The 21312-nt window shown below is 29.6% G+C and overlaps 3 protein-coding genes across 3 annotated transcripts in view; 2 read left to right on the top strand and 1 right to left on the bottom strand.

The window, feature by feature from the left end:
- Nucleotides 1–21312, bottom strand: part of Syn (synapsin) — a 138892-nt gene that overhangs the window by 93465 nt on the left and 24115 nt on the right. The window contains exons 3-9 of the mRNA XM_088194623.1: nucleotides 19149–19276; nucleotides 14549–14709; nucleotides 13860–14042; nucleotides 12506–12672; nucleotides 11274–11359; nucleotides 11079–11205; nucleotides 7908–8012 (exon numbers count right to left, since the gene is read on the bottom strand). Coding sequence (XP_088050749.1) covers nucleotides 7908–8012; nucleotides 11079–11205; nucleotides 11274–11317 — 276 coding nt within the window. The 5' untranslated portion in view covers nucleotides 11318–11359; nucleotides 12506–12672; nucleotides 13860–14042; nucleotides 14549–14709; nucleotides 19149–19276. The remainder of the gene's footprint in view (nucleotides 1–7907; nucleotides 8013–11078; nucleotides 11206–11273; nucleotides 11360–12505; nucleotides 12673–13859; nucleotides 14043–14548; nucleotides 14710–19148; nucleotides 19277–21312) is intronic.
- On the top strand, nucleotides 1154–3457 carry LOC148230544 (tissue inhibitor of metalloproteinase-like). Its single transcript, XM_088194634.1, has 6 exons — nucleotides 1154–1393; nucleotides 1502–1584; nucleotides 2725–2833; nucleotides 2893–3014; nucleotides 3098–3237; nucleotides 3310–3457. Exons 1-6 carry the CDS (start codon nucleotides 1282–1284, stop codon nucleotides 3377–3379), a joined length of 636 nt encoding a protein of 211 aa, XP_088050760.1. The 5' UTR covers nucleotides 1154–1281; the 3' UTR covers nucleotides 3380–3457.
- LOC148230543 (metalloproteinase inhibitor 3-like) lies at nucleotides 5790–7654 on the top strand. Its single transcript, XM_088194635.1, has 6 exons — nucleotides 5790–6094; nucleotides 6276–6355; nucleotides 6857–6962; nucleotides 7028–7149; nucleotides 7210–7349; nucleotides 7508–7654. Exons 1-6 carry the CDS (start codon nucleotides 5977–5979, stop codon nucleotides 7554–7556), a joined length of 615 nt encoding a protein of 204 aa, XP_088050761.1. The 5' UTR covers nucleotides 5790–5976; the 3' UTR covers nucleotides 7557–7654.

Below are 21312 nucleotides of genomic sequence, written 5' to 3'. Positions count from 1 at the left end.
TTAGTAGGAGCAAATTTTATAATAACTATATTAATTCTATTTATTTAAAAGATCGTTGAAATTCTGCGCAAATTTTAAAAATCAGATATAAGTAGCAAAATTATAGAACAAAGTAAGTGCGATTGTGGGTTAATCAAATTTATTCATTTAACAATCCAGGACTGATGAGAGAGAAAAGTGGCAAAAGTCGCATGCAACGAAAAAAGAGATAAAGCATGCTATTTCGTGTAACGGTACTTCGTCAAGACGACATGGGAATCTTATGAAGAGAACCTCAAGTACGCATGCGCGACCAATTCAATTCCCGATAAACGCGTATCGACTGCGCAAGACAGCCAGCCCGCTCGCGTTGTAATCGGCTTTAGCCGCTCTCTCGGTATGGTTGTTTGTAGCCGTTTTTCTAAGCGATTACGTTTAATAATTACTTAAATTAAAAAAATGAATAAATGATAAAAATATTTAGCCACTGGTGGTAATTTATAAATATTTATAAATACCGTGTTACCAGTTTTTTGGCGTCTATTTGACTGCAAAATCAAATTCTCAAAACATATTATTCAAATCGATAAGATGATTTGGGTTTAATAAATCGCTTATTGTTTTAAGTTTATGAAAAATTAGACCCTGTGAGATCCCTTAGATTTCAAAGGAATTCCTTACAAAAGGGAAAATTGAACAAAATATCTTACTGTAACTTAAATATTAACTTTAAAAATATTTTTCGCGAAGTATATTTTTCTTCACACTGCAGAGTAAAACATTGAATTATTTTGTAAGGTAATAAAGATAAATTGAATTTAATAATGTTAATTTTTTTATTTAGAAACTAAATTAAAAAATATAATCACAATTTATTAAGATATGTTCTATTAGGGAATTTAAATGCATAAAATAAAAATCGTAATAAAGCTATAATTATATTAGTGCAATTATGATTATTAAATAAAATTTGTAAAATTCAATATTAATGAACTAGTAAATATTTTTATTTACTACCTATTAACACCATCTTTCGGTTGTGCTTAACTACGACTTGCCACGATGATTTAAAATAATTACTATTTATTTTATGCTTAAGCAATAGGTGTTGTAAAATGCGTTTAATTAATCATAACCAGATACATTATATAAAGCTATTATTTTTTTAGATTACAGCAACAGGTGGCAGCAGTCAGTCGAGCAATTCAACTTGCCTATAACAATACAAGACAAATTTAACCAGTTTTAGTTTGCGGCTTGAGCGGAGCACAACAACAATAAGTTAAAACAACCACGATTAAAATGTACTCTATAGTTCGCGTATTTTGGGTACTGTTTGCGTATATAAAGTTGACAAACTCTTGCTCGTGTATGATGGCTCATCCACAGCAGAACTTTTGCCACTCGGATTTTGGTAAATTGATGCTTTTTAATGAATATTATCTATTTATGCTTTTTTAATTAATAACAATTTTTTGATATACAATTAAATTAACAATATTAATAAATTAATAAATTCTAGTTATATCAGCCGTACCTGAAAGTCAGATTGACGTCGACCATTTTACCGTTCAGTACAAAATTAACATAAAGGATACGTTTAAGGTAACGCCCTACTTCTCTACACGTAACTTTTAACTAATATTATATTCGATTGTCACAATTGCGTCGTTAGATATCCACTTAAGTCGCTGATGGGTCATGTTAAGAAAATTACTGGTGAATGTGCAGAACGATTTTTAAAATCGTGAAAGAATGCGTATAGAAGAGTATAATACATAGAAACAAATTTGTTTTATTCAGCTGTTTAAATAAATATTATTAAAATTTTTTAGAGTAAGATTGCATATTTACGGTAATTTCTTTCAGTGGCCTATTTCAAAATAGCATAATCTGTAATACAAATTTTACAATTTTTGAAAAGTTAGAATTTTTTCCGCTTCCACTGGAAAAAAACACAAATTTCATATATTAAGAGAGTGCAAAATAATTACTTCTCGGAAGTTTATAATTTACGTCAAAAGCAATGAAACTATATCGTGCATGTAATTGTGAAAGAACTCAAGTCATTTATCAAGCCTAATTTTTTGAAAGAAAAAGGAGAAACACCTTAATAGTGTGTAGTACCAATAATTCATAAAAAAACATATTTTTTTTTAAATTCGAGTATTGAAAACTATCAGATTTTTTAATTATAAAACTGATACTTAATGTGAAGTAGTTGTATATGGTTAATTTACCACATGATAATAAATTTTAGGAAATTTTTCAAGAGCTGATAATTTAATATAAGGAAATAAAGCGGTTTGCGGTTTATTTAACTAGACCGATTTTTTCTTTCTGCGAAAAAGAAAAACACAAGAAAAAAGTAGTACTTTTTACAAATATTAATTACTAAAATAAATACTTGAATATTGTATGAGAATCTCAAATAAGCTATGGTATAACACAAGAAAACTAAAAATAAAGCTACAAATAATTTTATATCTGAAGAAATGCTACTAGTAATAAATTATTAATTATTAGAGACAATTCTGCAACATACAAAACATAAAAAATCTGTAACACTGGAAAGGTTTATGAATAAGTTTAATTATAAATATATATAAAAATATTTATTTAAGCTTTCATAGACAATTAGAACAACCTAGAAACAAGTGAAACACTTTATAAAATATACCAACTAGTATTAATTCAATAGTCACAATAAAGTTATATACAAGTATTTTTCAAACTCGTTTTCAGATGACACCTGAAGCCAAAACAAGTCTTATCGACAATTTGATAACTACTGCTGCAGACTCAGCCACGTGTGGAATTAAATTAGAGTTGAACACTCAATACTTGTTATCGGGTAATGTCGAAAAAAATAGTATTTGTAGCAAACCACTACATTAAATATATTTTTATTAGGAAGTACTCATGAAGGAGTTGCTAGGATAAACCTCTGTGGCTGGAATACTTTATGGAAAGATGTTGGAAAATATCAAGAAAAGGGTCTCAAATCTGAATACGAAAAAGGATGCAGTTGTAATGTGAGCGAGCATTATGTTCTTTTTTAAATATACTTATTTAATGTGTGATTTTATTATATGATTCTCAACATTTATCTGTATAGATAAGCCCGTGTTTTACGGCTGATGAATGCAATCCTAAGCAAGAAAACGCGTGTTTGTTAGATCAATTTGCAACGGATAGATCGTGCTATGATAATTTCAGCAGTTGTATTTCTACTGACGGACAATGCAACTGGACTAAGTAAGTTGATATTTTGTCTTTAATTAAGAAACAACTTTGTTGTATAACTAATTTTATAAATTTGTATTTTAGGAATGAACACTTCTTGAAGTGCAGTAATTCTCCGCTGGACTTACAACAGGCATATATTACCAAAAAATAAAGAGTGTAATTTGTGATTCTGAAAATATTATAGATTTTTATTAAAGATTTATAAACGTTTTATGCTTTTAAACCACAATCGCTATTTTATTTATTTTAAAGGTTATTTTAATAATATATTAGTTATTTTACAATTGCTATTGTATGGAAAGTGTTAAACATTTTTCATTTTTTATAATATTAAAAGTATTTATCCAAATTGGCTATTATAAATTATCAAATAAATTATTAATACCTAATTAATAAATTATATAAAAATCTATAGTATTTTATTGCTATAAATGTTTTAATATAAATTTTAATATAAATATTTTAGACATTTCATAATAGTATATGACATTAACGTTCCATTAATTAAGGCTTATCAAACGTTACAGTTTAACATATTATATTTTAATTATTCATAAAATGTGAGTACAAAATCATAATTAGTCACATGTTACGGTTAGCGTTTTAAGGAAATTCCGTAATCGCATAAATGATTACTTACAAGGACAAAGTTGACAAAATAGTCAACACATTCCATTTATAATACAAATTCATCTATCATTCCGGACGGACCAGTGATAACATATTTAAACATCTATGTGTCGCTTAATTATTTTAAAACAATAGTTACTGTAAATAGCATACTTTAGGAATATACACATTTTATCAAATAAATATCAGGTTTAAAAATTCATTCATTGAAATGAAAGAACATTAAATTTGTAATGTTTTCAGTTACTAGTATTATATATATAATGTTTGTTTTACGTTTAAACAAATATTTTTATCTATTATGAAACAATAGGATATTTTTCTAGTGAAACTAAATTCCTAAGTAAATTATATTAATTATATACACATGAAAAATTCCTTTCTACTTTAAATTCGTTATTTACCTCCTGCATATAAAGAGGTATTGGATTGAAAATGTAACATTATGCAATTTCAGTAAAAAACTGTCAAATATAATATAATGTACACATTTTAATGGTTTTTTTCGATGGTGAAAAAAAATTTTTACGTGGTATCAAAAATGTGATACAAATTTAAAACACCACTGTAAAATTGCTTGATTAGTTTAAATATTCATAAAAGTTTCCGATTTAAAGCTACACCAGTAGATTAAAATGGCCACTGTACAAAATGTACCAAGGTGAAGAAGTAATTTGTATATTTGGTAGTGATAAAGTGAAATCTATTTAAATTCATTGAAGATCAGTATAGTGATATATGTCTGTTACTTCAGAAAGTGTACGTGTGGACTAGAAAATTACGAAAAGAAACAAGTAACAGATTTTTTAAATAATAGCTTTAGTTAAAGCTATCATAAAGGCAAATCGCAAATGATATGTCTTGATTTAGGAATGAGTCTCGGAGGCTGTGGTTACGTCCCTCGATTCAAAAATTTAGGTTGACGTAGACTATATCGACTTTTGAATGTTAATGTTAGCTATTTATCAAGTTAGGTGTGGAGTTCCACGTGGATTTAATTTGTGTCCTTTACATTGACATACATGCAAAAATTAATAACTCTATGCTGATGACCTGAAAGTGTTTAAGATAAATCACACAAAAGCGGATTGGCTGTTTTTATAATAATATATAGAGTCGCTTAAAAGGTGGTGGATCAACCGTCGACTATCCAGTATTACATTTTTTTATCCAATTGCCTGGCAAGATTTATTATAGTTTGAAAAGAATAAATACTTTCAAGTAAAGTTCGAGCAAGATGCTCGGCTTTGTTATGCGGAGCGCGTGTCATTTTTTGTTCGATAGGTTATTAATATATATTCATTGTCTGGAATACCAGCGAAGCATTGTTAGAGACAATAACAAGGAAATCTTTTAGTGTCCGTAATTAAAACCTAGTCCAGAATTTTACTTTACTATTTTTAGCATATTACACATAGAAGCGATACGAAGAAAAAAATAACAATTAGTGTGGACTTATGCTGAAAAATGTAATTTTGAACCATAAAGGTAGTACGTAATTATATATTATTTCACTATGCCTATTTTCAGATTCTATCTCCAAACATTTATCTTTTTTACTTACAGCGCAGATCTTAGATATCGAATCTAAAATTTTAATATTCTAAGAATCGTATAAATTGAATTAAAAATATGCGTCAGGGAAGATACAATCGAGACTTTTATGAGATGAGTTTAGCGATATAATTATTGCTAGACACTCGCTAAGATTTACTTACAGATAAGTATACACGAGTAGGCTTTTATAATTTTTTTAAAATCGACTTTTCTCCAAACAAATTGGTAACATCTGTCGCATTTTAAAGCGTCTCTGTCAATTGACGCTTTACAATTGTTTGATTATTAATTTATTGCACACCTGTAATAATAAACTACCGTCAGATGGTAAGTACGTGTAGCTACATATCAATAGAAACATTGAAATTTACTTCCAAATATTGTCAGATTAAACCGCGAGCAGTTTTCGTGTATCCGTTGTGTGGTTCCAACCTATCGACTCAAAAACCGCAAAGTGCGATTGTGCATAGTAAAGTGTGAAATTACCGACGGTAATTAATCATAATAAGCGATTATCACACATATAATCTTATTTCATTAAAAAATATAAAATTATTAAGCATGTTTATAAACAAAATTGTGATTTGTGTGATAATTTGCGTTGAGGCTTATGCGCAAATGCAAAACGACGCATGTGAATTTACACACCCACAGAACTATTTTTGTGATTCAGCTTTTGGTGAGTAATTGTATAATAACAATTACAATTGTGGGCTTAATTTTAACAGCAAATATTTAATAGGTTAAAATTAATAGAAATAGTTATACAATAAAAAAACGAAACGTTAAAACCAAGCTCACGATTAATATAATATTTTTTATAATTAAACATACATATGTTTTAATTCTATTTTTTAAAGCAATTTTAGCCATACCAAGAAAAGTATCTTTAACACCATTTGGAATGCGTTATGAAATAGAAATTGTTAGAGAATACAGGGTAATTATTAATTAATTTTAAGAGTATATACAAAAAATAATATTAAACTGGATATGAATTATGAGATATAGCAATATTTTTTGCAAATTCGATATATTAAAAACATACAAGTTTTTTTAGGAAAAATAAATACAAGACAATAAGAGACTTATATTTTTGCTTTTCAAAGCTAAATCAATGTCACAAAAGTAATAAAAAGTAGCTATTCTATTATTTTTCTTCGCTCTCTGTAAAAGCCATTTTTTTTGCGCATATATAATACTTGTTTTTTAGAAGGTTGAACATTTTAATCCAATTAAAATATACATATCAATATATTCCATACCATATATTTAATATATAATATATAAATACAGATCGTTAAATATATGTTTTGTATTTATTTACATACTTTTTATAATTATTAGGCATCTGATTGACATTAAACAAATACATATAAAACGTCTACTATTATTATTACTGTAAGTTTCTGAAGATCTATATTTATTTTACTACTTTCAGATGTCATTTAGAGCAGATAAAGCCTTATACATGGGCCTATATATTAAGGTTTGCGATACAATGAATGGTTTCGAAATGGATATCGATGAGCCATATATGATCACGGGTATTTTTTATATGAATTTCATATTATTAGATGTCTTATTAAATTATTATTAATTTATAATTCAGGTGCTGTTTATGGCAATAGAGCATATACAGGCGAATGCAATTTGGTGATGCCTCTCAATTTAATGAATTTTTATCAGCAGATTGGTTTTAAAGAGTTTTATGACGAGGGGTGTGATTGTGCGGTAAATATCTTAAGAACTTAATATTAAAAGAAATTGTTTTAAATAATTTATGTATTATAGATTGAGATCTGTCATGGAGCTGGAAGTTGCCAGCAAACTAACAACGAAGATGTTTGTACAGTGGATAGAAGTATGTATCCTGATTGTCACACAGAATTTAGTCATTGTGTGCGGACCAGTGATGGATGTCAATGGGCGAAGTAAGTTTATGATAAATATAAGTTAAATTATAGTAATGAAATGCAATAATTGTGACACGTATATATGACACTTGTACATTAATACCATAAATACAATAACACATTGCAATATGTATAATCATTTTTTTGTATTGAATGATTGAATTATTTATTTACAGGAACAATCTTTTAACCAAGTGTCTGAAGAAGCAGTTTTTGAATATTTAATATTTTAATTATTTGATGTAATGTCTTACAAATCGTTTATTATTGTTATCATTATTTATACTCGTTAAAATTTAATAAATAGTTTTTAATACATAAAACATTAATTTTTCTATTGAATCTAATATCTAACACACAGGTAAAGCATGTTTTAACAACTGTAAAAACAGGTGTGAAATAATTTGGTTATTACTGATAAATAGAACTCGCCTATTTATATTATTTTTTCAATATAATGTCACCACACATGTTTTATATTACACATATTATAGGCAAATGTTTGCATTTATAAATTTCCAGAAAATGAGTAATAATTTAAAAATATAAATGGTTCAATAAAATAAATTTACTCACCATATCTCCATGATTAGGGAAATAAGTCTGCTCGATTAGTGGGAAGTTCTCTTTGCCGAGTCTTCTTTGTAGCTGTAATAGATGCGCAAACACCCAAGGCTTGTCCTGAAAATAAGAATAATACAATTTAATTTTTCTCTCGTTAGTAATGGGAAAAAATGCGTACCAAAAATTAAAAAATAATATTTTTATTGCAGTGAAAATTGCGTACGTATAATTAGAAAATACTTCTACTGAATATTTATAGACGAGTTTAGTAAAAAAAAGTGTTTTGCTTGTAAATTTTAATGAGAAAAACTCATGAACCACTCTGATGTTTGTTTGTCTAAATTATAATCTTATAAAAAAATTACTTCTAAGGTGAAATTGTTTTGAGTTTATTAATATACAAAATAACTGGTAATTAAACCGCAAATACGTATTTGATTATAATTTGACTCGTCCCTTGAATTTGACCAGAAAAATGAAATACTATGAATTTTAATAAAACCGTAATAATAAAAAAACTGTTTAACTTTAGCCCCCTATAGAAATTCTCAGGTTACTTCGAAGAAAATCTAAAAAAAAACCCGAATCTATCCCGAAGATATTTTTAAAAATATGTCATTTTAGTAAAATCATATCGGAATACATTTTTACCAGTAGATATATATTTTAACCAGTAAAATATAATTTATCTGGCAGGTGCTAGTAAAATTATATGATTTAAACTTTTCCATATGTAGTAATACATACATTTACATACCTATCATTATTTATTTACATGTGATGTATAAATGGTTTTATTTTTTATTTTTCACTAGTGAAGTCCATATACATTTTCAGCAGTAGCTATATATTTCTACTAGAATTTTTTTTATTTAATTGATAGGTCTAGTGAAATTATATGTTGTTATAAAATGTCTAAAACTCAATTTGACAGTTGCGAAACGTAAATTTGCTGTTCAAACCTAAATCTAACTTACACGAATTAACCAAACCGAACTTGATACAATGAAAGTTCTAAAACTAATTAAAATTTTAGAACTTTCATTAGGTCAAGTCTAAAATACAAATTTAGCCAACTCAACTCTCAGGGGAAAATAAGCAGATGAAGAAATACAAACAGACGTCGCATCTCGCATATTGCTCCATAGTTTGTCTGCATTTTTATATTACACTACGTTTTAAAAATATGATAGCTTTCCTAACCAATATTACAACAGACTTCTGATATAAGATTATTTGTTAAAGTTTATTTAAACCGAATTTTGGTAGATGGAAGAGCGCAAAAACATCACTTCTCAGAAGTCTAAAATCGACGTCAAAAACAATAAAATTGTGTATTATTAACACAAAACATTACATCAGCGTTTATACTGACAATGAAATTTAAAAATTTTACGTAATCTTTTTTTAAATATAGTAAAGGACTTATCTAATATGTTTTTAATAGTATTTAGAGTCTAGGTCTATGTAAATAGACCATGGTCCAGAATCTAAAACAAAACGTTCCAACTACGACGACTATTTATTACTTTTGACATGAATTTTTAACCTCTGACTTCTAATGAAAAATAATTGGATGAAGTTCGCCTGCAATTCACCGCCAGCAATTAATCGGAAGTTGTTTACCGCCGTGTCAATTGATCGTATAAGCATTTTGTAACCCACAAATAATCGCTAGCATGTTCTTCGCCTGATATCATTTTAAATTGAAAATAATGTGTTATTTTTAGAATTAAGTGCATCTAAAAATGGAATGGACTTATTACTTCTAATAAATAAGAATTGGTTGAAGTATATTAAAATCGAATTTTGGTCAATAGAAGAGCGCAAAAACAATTATCACTTCTCAGAAGGCAAAAATTCACGCCAAAAGCAATAAAATCGTGTCGGCGCCGTCGTAGTGGGAACGCTCGGTAACGAGCGTTCCCACTGCGACGGCGCCGGCACGATTTTATTGCTTTTGACGTGAATTTTTGACTTCTGAGAAGGGATTATTGTTTTTTGCGCTCTTCTATTGATCAAAATTTGGTTTAAAGGTACATTATATTTTTAATACTTAAAAGTCGTAATAGTAATATAAAAAAGTTAAAGAATAAACATTAGATAAGCGAGCAACGGCACGATTTTATAGCTTTTGCCTGAGAATGAATAATTACTTTTTGCGCTCTCCTATTGACCAAAACTCGATTTTAACATACTTCAACATTTGATTTTGAAACAGTAAAAATACGTAAAAAAGTGATGGAACGCCGTTCCACCGCGTTACATGACAAAAAAGCCATGAATAAAAATAACACTGTTTATCAATGTGCAATAGCTTTGACATCAGATCCATATTTTTAAGATAGAAACTAGAAAGAAACGGTTGTGTTATTCAAGTTCTTACGATAGATGCACATCTTGTAAATTCCATTTAATCATAGCTTATGAAAGATATATTACGTTTATTAATTACTAACCTATATGTAGCAACCTTTTCTTAAAATTTACTGTGTAAGGAATTTAGTACGCTTTAAATTGTATAGAAGATCTTCGTCAAACTTAATTTTTTCAAGTGCGTAATTTATTTGATATCATAAAATGTACGAAATACAATGCCTGACATTGATAATTTAATTAAATGCCTAAAATTCAATAATATTATAGCAATAAATAAAAATAATAAAGTGAAATAATGGTTTGAAACTTATAAAAATAAAATATTTATTTTCGCTTTAGCATCCTTTATGTTTACAGCCAATCATACAACAGATTACCTCAGCCTAAAAAATAAATTTGTAAGCGAAGCGGCTCATGGGCTTTTAAATATTTTAATATTCATATCCAGTATGATATTCAATATTTCACTGTTTTGAATTTTAAATTTTCGTTAAGAGATTTCCACGAAAATAAATGTCGCAAATCCTACGAATACGTTTCAATTTTTACGAAGCATAAAGGTTTAATTGAATTGAAAGCTTTATCATTCAAGCTCATCAACGATTTTCCTATATTATTATTTGTTTTATTTATTTTTAACTTTAAATTAATGTATATTTTTATTATAGCTGATATATTTTTATCCGTTTAGATTAATTAAAAAACACATGACACTAAAACTACGATCTATTAACAGACATTCGTATTCAAATCCTTCACATTATTTACTATTACGTCAAAGGGCTTACAGTCAAAATTACATACCTGGAAATTGTAGATGGCATTCAGGGAATTAATAGAAGGCACTCCACCGAATTTGAGGCCCAACAACAATGAGCGATATTCTTCGCCGGCATCTCTCAAATTCTGACGTACCAACACGAAATCAGGCCTGAAAATTCACAATAAAATCATAAGTAAATACAAGAACATTTAAAAAAATATTTTTATGTTTAATACCTAAAGCAGCGCGTGACTTTAGTGCCATTTCTAAAAACTGCCATGGAGACATTGGCACCGTCGGCGTTTGCCGTCAGAGATAATTCCTGTGGATAAAATATACATTATTACAGCTTTTTACGTTTCATGCATAACGGTTAAAGTAATTTATTACAATTTTCCGTTTTATCAGATTATTTTGCTTCACTCGGGTTACGTTTAAACGCTTTTAGATTTCTAAAGTTGATATATATTAAAACGATTTTGCGGTCGAAACAACCCTTTGCAAATCGATTATAGGAACAAAGGGTGCCAGAAATTTACAATAGAAGCAAAATATATGTATAATTTTAATTAATAAAATACAACAAAAATAGTATGCCTCTTTGTATGAAAGTAGAAAAGTACGTGAAGTAACTTTTTAAGCTGGCGATAAAAAAGTTTAAGCGGTAGCACGTAATTGGTAAAGTTACACAATTTTGACGCCTAAGCAAAATTCAACACAATGCAAAGCTATGTGGTGTTTAAAGAATTGCAATTTAATAAATATTATTCGACTATATTAATATTTGTAAATATTGTTATTAGTAAAACGCATGTCTTGAAATACACATTAGATTTTATCAAATATTCGACTTTTAAGTTGGCATTTATGGAAAGGTTTTTCCGTAGTTATTATGTAATCCTTTGCGTACAAAACATGTTTACATTCGTGTTTTATAAACGCATGACGCGAAATATTTGAGAACGTTTCGCTAGATGACAATAGCGAACACTATTTGTAAAACCTTACCACTAAACGATGCTCCCGTGTTCGAAAGGCAAAACCCTCCGTTTTCTGAATATAAATAGCCTTTTTAAAGAACGAAAGAAAAATCTGTTCAAGCTTGACCTTCAGAAAACCCACGCCAAAAAAAAAAGTTAAAACGATTGATAATTTATAATTCACATCCGACCGAAGTTTTGAACAGAATCTTCAGTCGAAATTGCCTCTGCCAGTATCTTAAAATTTCCTTTTAAGAAATCAATAGGAAAAAATAATCTAAAGTGCTTCTATCGAAATTTGAATTTATGTGATCTAATATCAGATTTGATGTATTGTAAATAGTGTCAAATAATCCCTCATATAGGAGATCGTAAATTTCAGTTCAGTCCTTACGACAAAACATTTCTTACGTTTCATTATATTATATATTGTATTCGATTTGAGGGTTGAATAAAATATCTAGATTATATTGAAAAAAAATGTCAACCTTGAATTCGGCTTGTTCCACGCGTATGTCCCAATCGTGATGCAGACGCTTTCCTCTGAAGTATTTGGACCAATCTGTGTGCTGATCATCTATCACCAATAGGGTGACACATCTTTCCTTGTTGAAGGCTGGTCTGACACCAGCTGTCACAGTCGACGTTACAGTACCTAAATGTATGTTACAGTATGTTCAATAGTATATTTATTAAGTAGGATATAAATAAATTTAATATGTGTTTTAATATAATATATCATTATTTATAATATATTGTACTTATAAATGCACCCCACTGACAACAATAATGATTTAATCACTTATTTGAAGGGGTGATTTAAGCAGAAATACTTCCGTCGATGACATTGAAGGAAGGAGATTTTGTATGCACATCGCCAAAATTTTCGATAAAACGTCGAGAATGCTCGGTTTCATTATACGTAGCACATATCACTTCAATAATTTATTAGCGATTTGCATTCTGTAAGATATACTAGTTCGTAGCTTCCTTGAGTATGGCTCCATTGTCTGGAATTCAAGTGAAATGAAGTATTCCTTCTTGCTTAAAAAAATTCAAAGAAAGTCGTCTCCGTATTTGTATCCCAGTGCGTTGGAATACAGTTTATTTCATTATCATGTACCGTCTACTCGATTAAGCACTTTTAAAAGTTGCTAAATAGATGTGTCGATAACCTGTAAATGTTCGGTGACTTTCGGTTGCGAGTTTTGAGTGCTCTAGAGTCGCGATCGCGTCCCTTATTCTTACCATTGGCGACCAAAACGTTAGTGCCTAAGAACACAGCTTTTACATGAGCCGTATAGCTTATAAACGAACTTGCCAAACACAAGGAGCTGGAAAAAATATTTGGAATAGTGCTAATCTTTTTTAGGTGTGAACTATGGTTCACTGTATTCTTCTGTATTGTTTAAATTTTTTTAACGTTCCATTGTATAAATATTGCTTCGTAAAACAGCCATCATGACGCATTGGGGAAATCTGTTAAGTCGTGAAGATCAGTTTTGTAATTTAAAAAAAAATCAGTAAAAATTTTGGCCATCCGACAATTCCGGACCGTTTTGAAATATGTGTATATAAAACAGTAATCTTAGCTTCAATCAGAATAATTCTTTACTTCGCTATATTCTGAGCCTTGTGGTGCTAATTGCTGATGTTAAGCATTCAGATATATTTTTGTATTCCGTCACTTGCGGTTTTCTAGCGCTAATTTTACCCCCAAGTTTATCAGTTAATAGTTTATGGATTAAAGTGTAAAAGTTAAATGAGCTAATACCTTAATACTGAATAATATAGGGGTTGTATAAATATATAAAAATTATTTGATTCATATAATTTTATTACCTAAAAGATTTGCCCCTTGGTCCCTGGCGGCTCCTGTCAAAGACTGGACTCTTTGCAGAAGAGACTCCCTTGATTTGGCAGGACTGCTTGGAGCTGACGTTCCTCTGGGTGTTCCTCTCAAATTTAAGGAGAGTTCGCTTCCTCCTGTTGCTCCTGGTGCTCCTTGTGGTGCTGGTGCTGCTCCTTTGTTTATATTATTAAGGTAACATTAACAAGTCAAAAATTAATGAAGATATACACAAAACTAGAGAAAAATGGCTAGACAATCGTAGTAAATTCTCAAAATTGATTCTCATGAATCACACATTTTTTTCTAGAACTATTAATAACATGATTCTGAACGTTCACTAAATATACAAGTAAAAGAAAGATAAGTCAATATTGAATCAAGTGGTACGACGACATATTAAAATATATTATTAAGCAATATATTTAATCACTACTTCACTTATACTCGAAACTTTCCTTTTACGTAATACAACAAAAAGCTAATCCAGGGAAATTTGACTAAGCATGTTAAGTAAATGTTGAAATTACAGCGCGTTGTACTTGTTGTTCTTTGATTGTTCTTTGAGACTTGCGACATGCGTCGAGCGCTAATTAACTAAGAAGGTTTTAGCAAGTGGTTTCATTGCCGTGTTTATATATGTATAATATATAGAACTAAATGTTTAATAATAAATATATACCTGTAGCAGGAGCTGGAGCACCAGCAGCAGGAGGAGCACCAGAGATCGAAGACTGTCTGGACTGCGTTGGTTGGCTGGTTGTAGCTGGAGGTGGTTTCTGACCCACGTATGGATCCACCTCGTTTTCTTCACATTCCGAGGACAGGTCCCCAGAACTAAACCTGTTGGCCCAAAAGTGTGAATTCACCCATTCATTACTGTTATACACACACCCTTTTGTCCATATTGGTATGAAGTGCGTATGTATGTGCGTTTGCGCTTATGACTAAAAAGCAATAATGATTAAGTCACTTATATCAATATAAATTAATACTAATAATAATGACTCTCTTGTGAAAAATAGTTAAGCTTATGTATTATTGCAATATTAACTTTAAGAAGACATTTGTAATGTAAGACAAACACATGCAGTTATCTTAGACAAAGTTCTGTATGCAACAAAGTAGCTTTGTTGTAAGTTTAAGAAGCGCAAAACCGCAGACTCGATTTATTTTATACGAATAGGGGAAATTCATGATTGGATATTTGCTTATAACCCAGAAACTGTCTTAGTTGCTGTAATATTGAAGCTTTGATCGTATTAACCACATACGTATTGCTTATTATATATAATATGTGAATTGAATTGATTATCGAATCGTTATTCAAACACGATTAAGCTTTCAAATTTAATCACAAAATCGTTTGAGCAAAGCTTGGTATTATGTAGGATATTCAATTAAAAATTCTATGACAAAGGATATGATTTAAGCCACACTTGAAATGCTTCTAAAAATATTAAATCGAAAAAAATATGACAGTGACATACAATGGATAATGGAAAAATATGATTTTTACGTATTTTTCTTAGAAAGGTTCGCTTTTAAATTGCTTGTTCTGATAATAACATTACATGTACTAGTATCGTATTTAATAAAAAATAAACTGAAAGTACATATTAATAGACTGAAGGTTAAAGTTTATTACTTATAGAAAATAAAATTAATCATAACACATTAAATAAATATTATTTAATTGTGATTTTTTAAATAAAAATATTAATTTGAGAGGGGGGAGGGTGTCAACGTTTTCTTGATTGCGGCCAGATAAATGAATGCGGCCTTCAAAAATAGAAAGGTTTCCTAAACCTGGTTAGTGCATCAGATCTTCACTAACTTGCGCTACAACCAAGAGGAGGTCGACTTAATTTCAGACCAGCAAAGATCGCAAAAGTTGCCGCTTCTCTCTTCGCATCCACAGGTTCAGCTCGATGAATAAAATATTAAGCCCCCTGAACCGACACGTTTAACAAATAGTGATTCTTTGGGAATTTTTGTGACCATAGAGAAGCAACAACAATTGTTTCGTTTATAAAAATCCACATCGTACAAAGCCTTTTCCTATTCGTCTAGTAACTTGTTTACTTAAGACAAAAAGCTGAGAGCAGAAAGATACACGGATATAGAGAGAGGGACTCATTTTAATGAATCTGATACTTTACTACTCTGCCTCTTAAATAACTACTGTGTTTTTGATTTTATTGCCTGCTAAAACCGTTTTGATTAACCTGGACACTTCGGCATTTGACAGCGCCGCCAGATACTGACACCTGAATTGTAGATGTATATTAGTATAAATATTAACATTTGTTATAAAAATGCGTCCAGCTGGTTAATAAAGTTTCACCACTCTCTAACATTAAATATACATACAGTGAGAAATACTTGATATAAATAAATTAATTTCTTGAATCAAGAGACGATATCAGTTATATCCCGTTCATTTTACTCAATTGACTAAGTAGACGCTACAAATTATAATCATTATAGCACAAACTTAACCTGTGAGTAATATTGATCCATAAACTGTACAATGGAACGCGGTTGATTATGAAGGTATTGAACAAGTCTGGCACATTAAAAGATAAAAGCGTATTATTATTAGAATTTCATTCATTTTTAGAGATTTTCCATTTTATTTCAAGTGACTACATTTACTTTGCATTATTAAATACATTACAAAAAAGACGATTTATTAAACAGGAATTTATGTTATAAATTAATGCTTTTCACATGGTCAATATCTCAAAGACACAAGTAGAGCATCCAAAACATTTTTATGTGGCAATAGATGACAAGTCACTTATTAATTGATTAAGGAAAGCTATAAAAAGTATGTCATAGTCGAGAATAAGATCCATCGAAGCTAATGATGATGATGAAGGTTCATCATAACAATCACAAGAGCACAATAACTACCGTCCAGTCCTTTTATTAGTTCCTCACATCCAACATTAATATTACATGCTCTGCTGGTTTATATACTAAGGTGATACTTTTATTAGATTTGATCGTTCGCCATTCATATTATGTTACAATAATAACTTTTGCCACTGACCCGTTAATTCGTTTTTTTCGTGTGTGCTTAACGAAGGATGTCGCGATTATCGGCGTATTAATCCGAGTCACGTAGCTCTTTATTTGCAATTACCACACCGTGAACGTTGTTACTTTTACGCGACATTTTTTTACGGTAATGACCGTGGTGTGTCTGAAACAAGCACGAATGATATGTGTGTATTCTCCGAAGTACGGCGGCTTTGTTGCTGTGGCCAAAGTGGCTAATGATCCGTGAATATGTGTCGTGTAAAAATATGAAAGTTATAAAGTATTGCGGTGCACGCGGTGTAGAGCTTTTTCCGATAGTATAAAGCGAAAAGCGAGAAAAGCTTTTTAAAGCTGGCGCGGTGAAATGAGGTTTAAACCTAATTTTTTTTAAGCGAAGTTATAAAGAATAGAACTTTCACTATATCATAGAATTCAAAAATCCATCCAGCTAGAATGATTCATGGATAATTCTGATAAGTAGTGGCGGAATTTCAATTTTTATAACACATTTTGTTAAGCTCTTTATATATTTTTTCTTAAAGTAAAGAATGTAAATTACTTTATGAAAAAAATACTTGTGCAGAAGTTAAAACATTTCATTTTCACATATTTCAGAACCGTTTAAATTTTAATTTGAAAAAAAAATCGCAACTCTCGAGAGATTTTATAAAAATATTTCTCGGTATTCCAAATTGAAACATATTCAAGAACCTTCAGGAAATGTCTATTGAGCAATCACAAGAAGGAGCCCCTAATTAACATGTATATAAATATTAAAAGCATTATTACAAATATACATGCAGATGTCGGTAACTTTTTAAAACGATTGCTTATAAATGTATTTCAATTTTATTAAAAAAAAACAAGGTCAAATGTACTATTTTTGATATATAACTTTGTATTGCCATTTTCCGTGAAGAAAATATCAAGATACAATTTCCCACGCGATGTTTTAATAATAAACTGTTTTTTTTAATAAAATGGCAAAGGTTAATTAACCGCGAAGATTTTCTCAAGAAATTGCAGGGGTGAATTTGAAATGAATTTTATATCAAGAAAGCTTTGATGTTTAATTAGTCGCACAGTAAAAGTATTGTTATCATATATTACAAGGGTCGGTAAACGTTTATTTTATGTTTCCCTTTTTTATTATGTTCAATTTAAATTAAAATAGCATTTTGATTTTTACATACTAGTTGCATTTTTTGACGTTTTTCATTCTTTGAGAAATGAGAAATTGATCTAAATTTTAGATAATTCTCGAGAAATTTGGACTGATAAAAAATATATCTAATATTTAATACATTAGTATATATAGAAAATATTTTTACTGTTTTTACTTAGAACAATTTACGTGAATACGTATGCAGGTTAATTATATCCTCGTAGAGCAATATGCATCAGCGTATTAAGGAGCCAGATGGGGACAGCCATAAGCGAGTCGGATAGTGCGGACGTCTTAGCGCTAACGCAATTTAGGACGTTTCGGAACCGAAAATTGGAATTTCTTGAAAATAGTTTGTTTGTTAACAACACCCTTTAGTACTCGCATAAACAGCCTTTCTCAAATCTACTTGTGTGTGCACATTGCGGTTGGAAAAACTTTAAATACAGAAAATAGTATATATGTATGTACAATATATTAAAATTATTACTGTTTTTTTAAATTTATAATACACTTAATATTATTTATGCTTGTTTAATTTTATAGTTTAATTAAGGCTAAATTTGTTTCACCTTTAATTTTAATTATAAAGCCACCTTAAATTTTAATTAAAAAAAATATTCAATGAAAGAGGAGTTTCAAAGAGAAATTTTTAGGTAGATTTCTCTCAAACAGATATATAATTTAAAATATATAAATTTCGCTCGAAAAAAAAAGCAATTTTTTACCATTTAACTTATTGTTGTGCTTTATGTATGACAACATAAAAACTATATTATATATAGGTAGGAGTAATTTTCTTAGTATTATTTTAAAAATATAATATTTGTGAATATGTATGATTGTTTAAGTTTTGACCATGCGGTAGTTATGCCAGTGCTGCTTGATATGAAGTCATTGATTGATATCTGATGATTTAACAATTAAATGAGACTGGCGCAAGACAGGTACAAGTGAAAGAGGCGTCATGGGTCGTAGTGCCAAAAAACATACATTAGCAGACTTGTTTTTACCTTTTGCGACGATCAAAGCTTTTTAATTTAAGTTTGTAGCATAAATATATAGTTACCTTCGCTTCAAGTAATTGACATTGCTGGTGAATGAGCTCCGGAAGCTGGAGAAAGACAGCGTGGGGGCGGGGGCGGGCTGCGGCCCACAGATTCCGGGACAACCGGACCGGTCTATCTTGACAGTCGCCTGCAATTTTAGTTAGAGTGAAACAAACACAATATTAATGGCAGTAATGCCATTGTCAAGCTGGAGACTCACTACCGGAAAACCTATTAACCGTGCACGCTACGTTGCACGTGCGGTCAGTCACGAACTACTACTAACTTTTCCGAGCTGAATAATCGATAAGGGTCAATTCAGTCAAGAAAAAGGATGTATATTTGATAAAATACTGTAGGTAAACTAAAAGTAAATTACCATCTTAAACCATCAGTTGTAGCTCCAGTCACGTTAATAAATTTCAGTTTTTGCGCTCAATTATAATTTATAATGAATTAAAACATGGTACATCTTCAAAGTGGTCGATATGCCAATAATAAGGGTCGATTGGAATCGATGGAAAGACATTGTTTCACAGTTATATTTGAAAATTTTTAACTTGTTAACGTGAGCGCTTAGACTAATATTTTTTACTATTTTTACTTTGAGCTAGTATTGTATTTTTTTAATTTATGTTAAACAACTCTTAGAAGCCTGATGACAGCAATCGCCTTTCACTTTAAACGTTTGATCCATCTAAGCTGTCACTTGAATCCCAAGAGTTTAACTTGATCGATACGACTTTAAGACTACGAAGACGCAATATTACGGCAAGAATAGATACATATATCTTTAATTCATAAAAATGTAGTGGATTTATTTTTAAACGTCACACGCACGAATTTCCAAAAGCCACATATAGCTCACTGTACTAAAGTTTTCCAAAATAAAACAGTATAGAAAATCTAGACAAGAAAATCTTTTTCTTAAAATAACACATTGTTATTATAAAATACAGATATTTCACTAATAAGTTGTTAATTACTTTTCCTAACTTTTTACTAAGCAAAACTACAGTTTTCTTGGGAATGTAAATATCTATTTGATCACACTGCGCGAAAATATCGTTAGCGTACAGAATTGTATCGCATTTGCCCTGTGGCTTTTTGCCAGCACGTTCTGTAACAAATTGACTTTAAATTTTTTAAATTAAAGCCAATTTGGCCTCAGACACCGAAGGAAAAAAATATCTCTCCATAGAATTTGGTGTTAAGCATAAGAAAATAAAATTGTGTATAAAAAATATTTAAAATTGTGACGAATGAAATTCGTTCCATAACAATCTCTGGGCTAGTCTTATTAGGGTTTGTCCGATTGCTAATGATCAATTTGACTGAGCGTCTGAAAAAAACAATTTGTTTTTGAATTGGGTGTTAATCAGAATATCAACATAAGCATCAATTATGAGAAGCATTCTGCTAACATCTGTGCAAAATTTTAAAAAGCAATGTAATAATGATACAAATTGGATAGAGTCAGAGATCAATTTTATATTTAAGTAATTTTTATATTTAAAGAAATCTAAATTATTATTTTATATACTCAAAAATCAAGTAAATAAATATAAAAATATATCACTATCAAACAGTTTATACAAAGATGTTAATAACATTTTGATAGAACAACTATTTTGAATATTCATATAAATAAGTGACTACCCCATAATTTAAATTCAATAGCTTAGTTTAAATTATTATAAAATGTACTGTGAGAACTAATACATAATATCGATGATTACGATTGTTTGTTCGATACAAAATATTTTATTTGTACAATTGAGTCAATATTAAACATTAAAGTTATAACGTTTCAATAAAACACGTCATTATATATAAAAAAATAAATAACATAAAATTTTATTATCTAAATCTCAAATCTCAATATTGTATAATATATTAATAGAAGTAATTTTATGGTAATAACCAACACCGCTTAATGTTAATCTCACTTGATTTACATACATTAGATTGGGTTGAATGCTTTCAATTCGTATATATGAATTTCCTTTGACGAAAAATATTTTGTGTAGCTCTTTATTTGATTATATACGAGCGGTTCGACTTGAAATTATCCATATAGGTATAGAGCACAATAACACGAAAATACTTTTTCCTATACGAAGTTTTTCGTTATAAAAAAATGGTTTGACACACAAACGAAATATTATTAATATTACGAAAGAC

Source organism: Plectrocnemia conspersa, unplaced genomic scaffold, assembly GCF_051122295.1.
Source record: "Plectrocnemia conspersa isolate PC_06_02 unplaced genomic scaffold, ASM5112229v1 ptg000010l, whole genome shotgun sequence".
Classification (NCBI taxonomy): domain Eukaryota; kingdom Metazoa; phylum Arthropoda; class Insecta; order Trichoptera; family Polycentropodidae; genus Plectrocnemia; species Plectrocnemia conspersa.
This window is presented reverse-complemented; position numbering and strand designations above follow the sequence as displayed.

Bases quoted from the DNA above. Each gene is read 5' to 3' on its own strand.
- LOC148230543 (XM_088194635.1), top strand. From the start codon at position 5,977: ATGTTTATAAACAAAATTGTGATTTGTGTGATAATTTGCGTTGAGGCT. The intron at 7,150-7,209 runs GTAAATATCTTA...TATGTATTATAG, and splicing joins ACGAGGGGTGTGATTGTGCG to ATTGAGATCTGTCATGGAGC. The intron at 7,350-7,507 runs GTAAGTTTATGA...ATTTATTTACAG, and splicing joins GATGGATGTCAATGGGCGAA to GAACAATCTTTTAACCAAGT.
- LOC148230544 (XM_088194634.1), top strand. From the start codon at position 1,282: ATGTACTCTATAGTTCGCGTATTTTGGGTACTGTTTGCGTATATAAAG. The intron at 1,585-2,724 runs GTAACGCCCTAC...ACTCGTTTTCAG, and splicing joins ACATAAAGGATACGTTTAAG to ATGACACCTGAAGCCAAAAC. The intron at 3,015-3,097 runs GTGAGCGAGCAT...TTATCTGTATAG, and splicing joins AAAAAGGATGCAGTTGTAAT to ATAAGCCCGTGTTTTACGGC.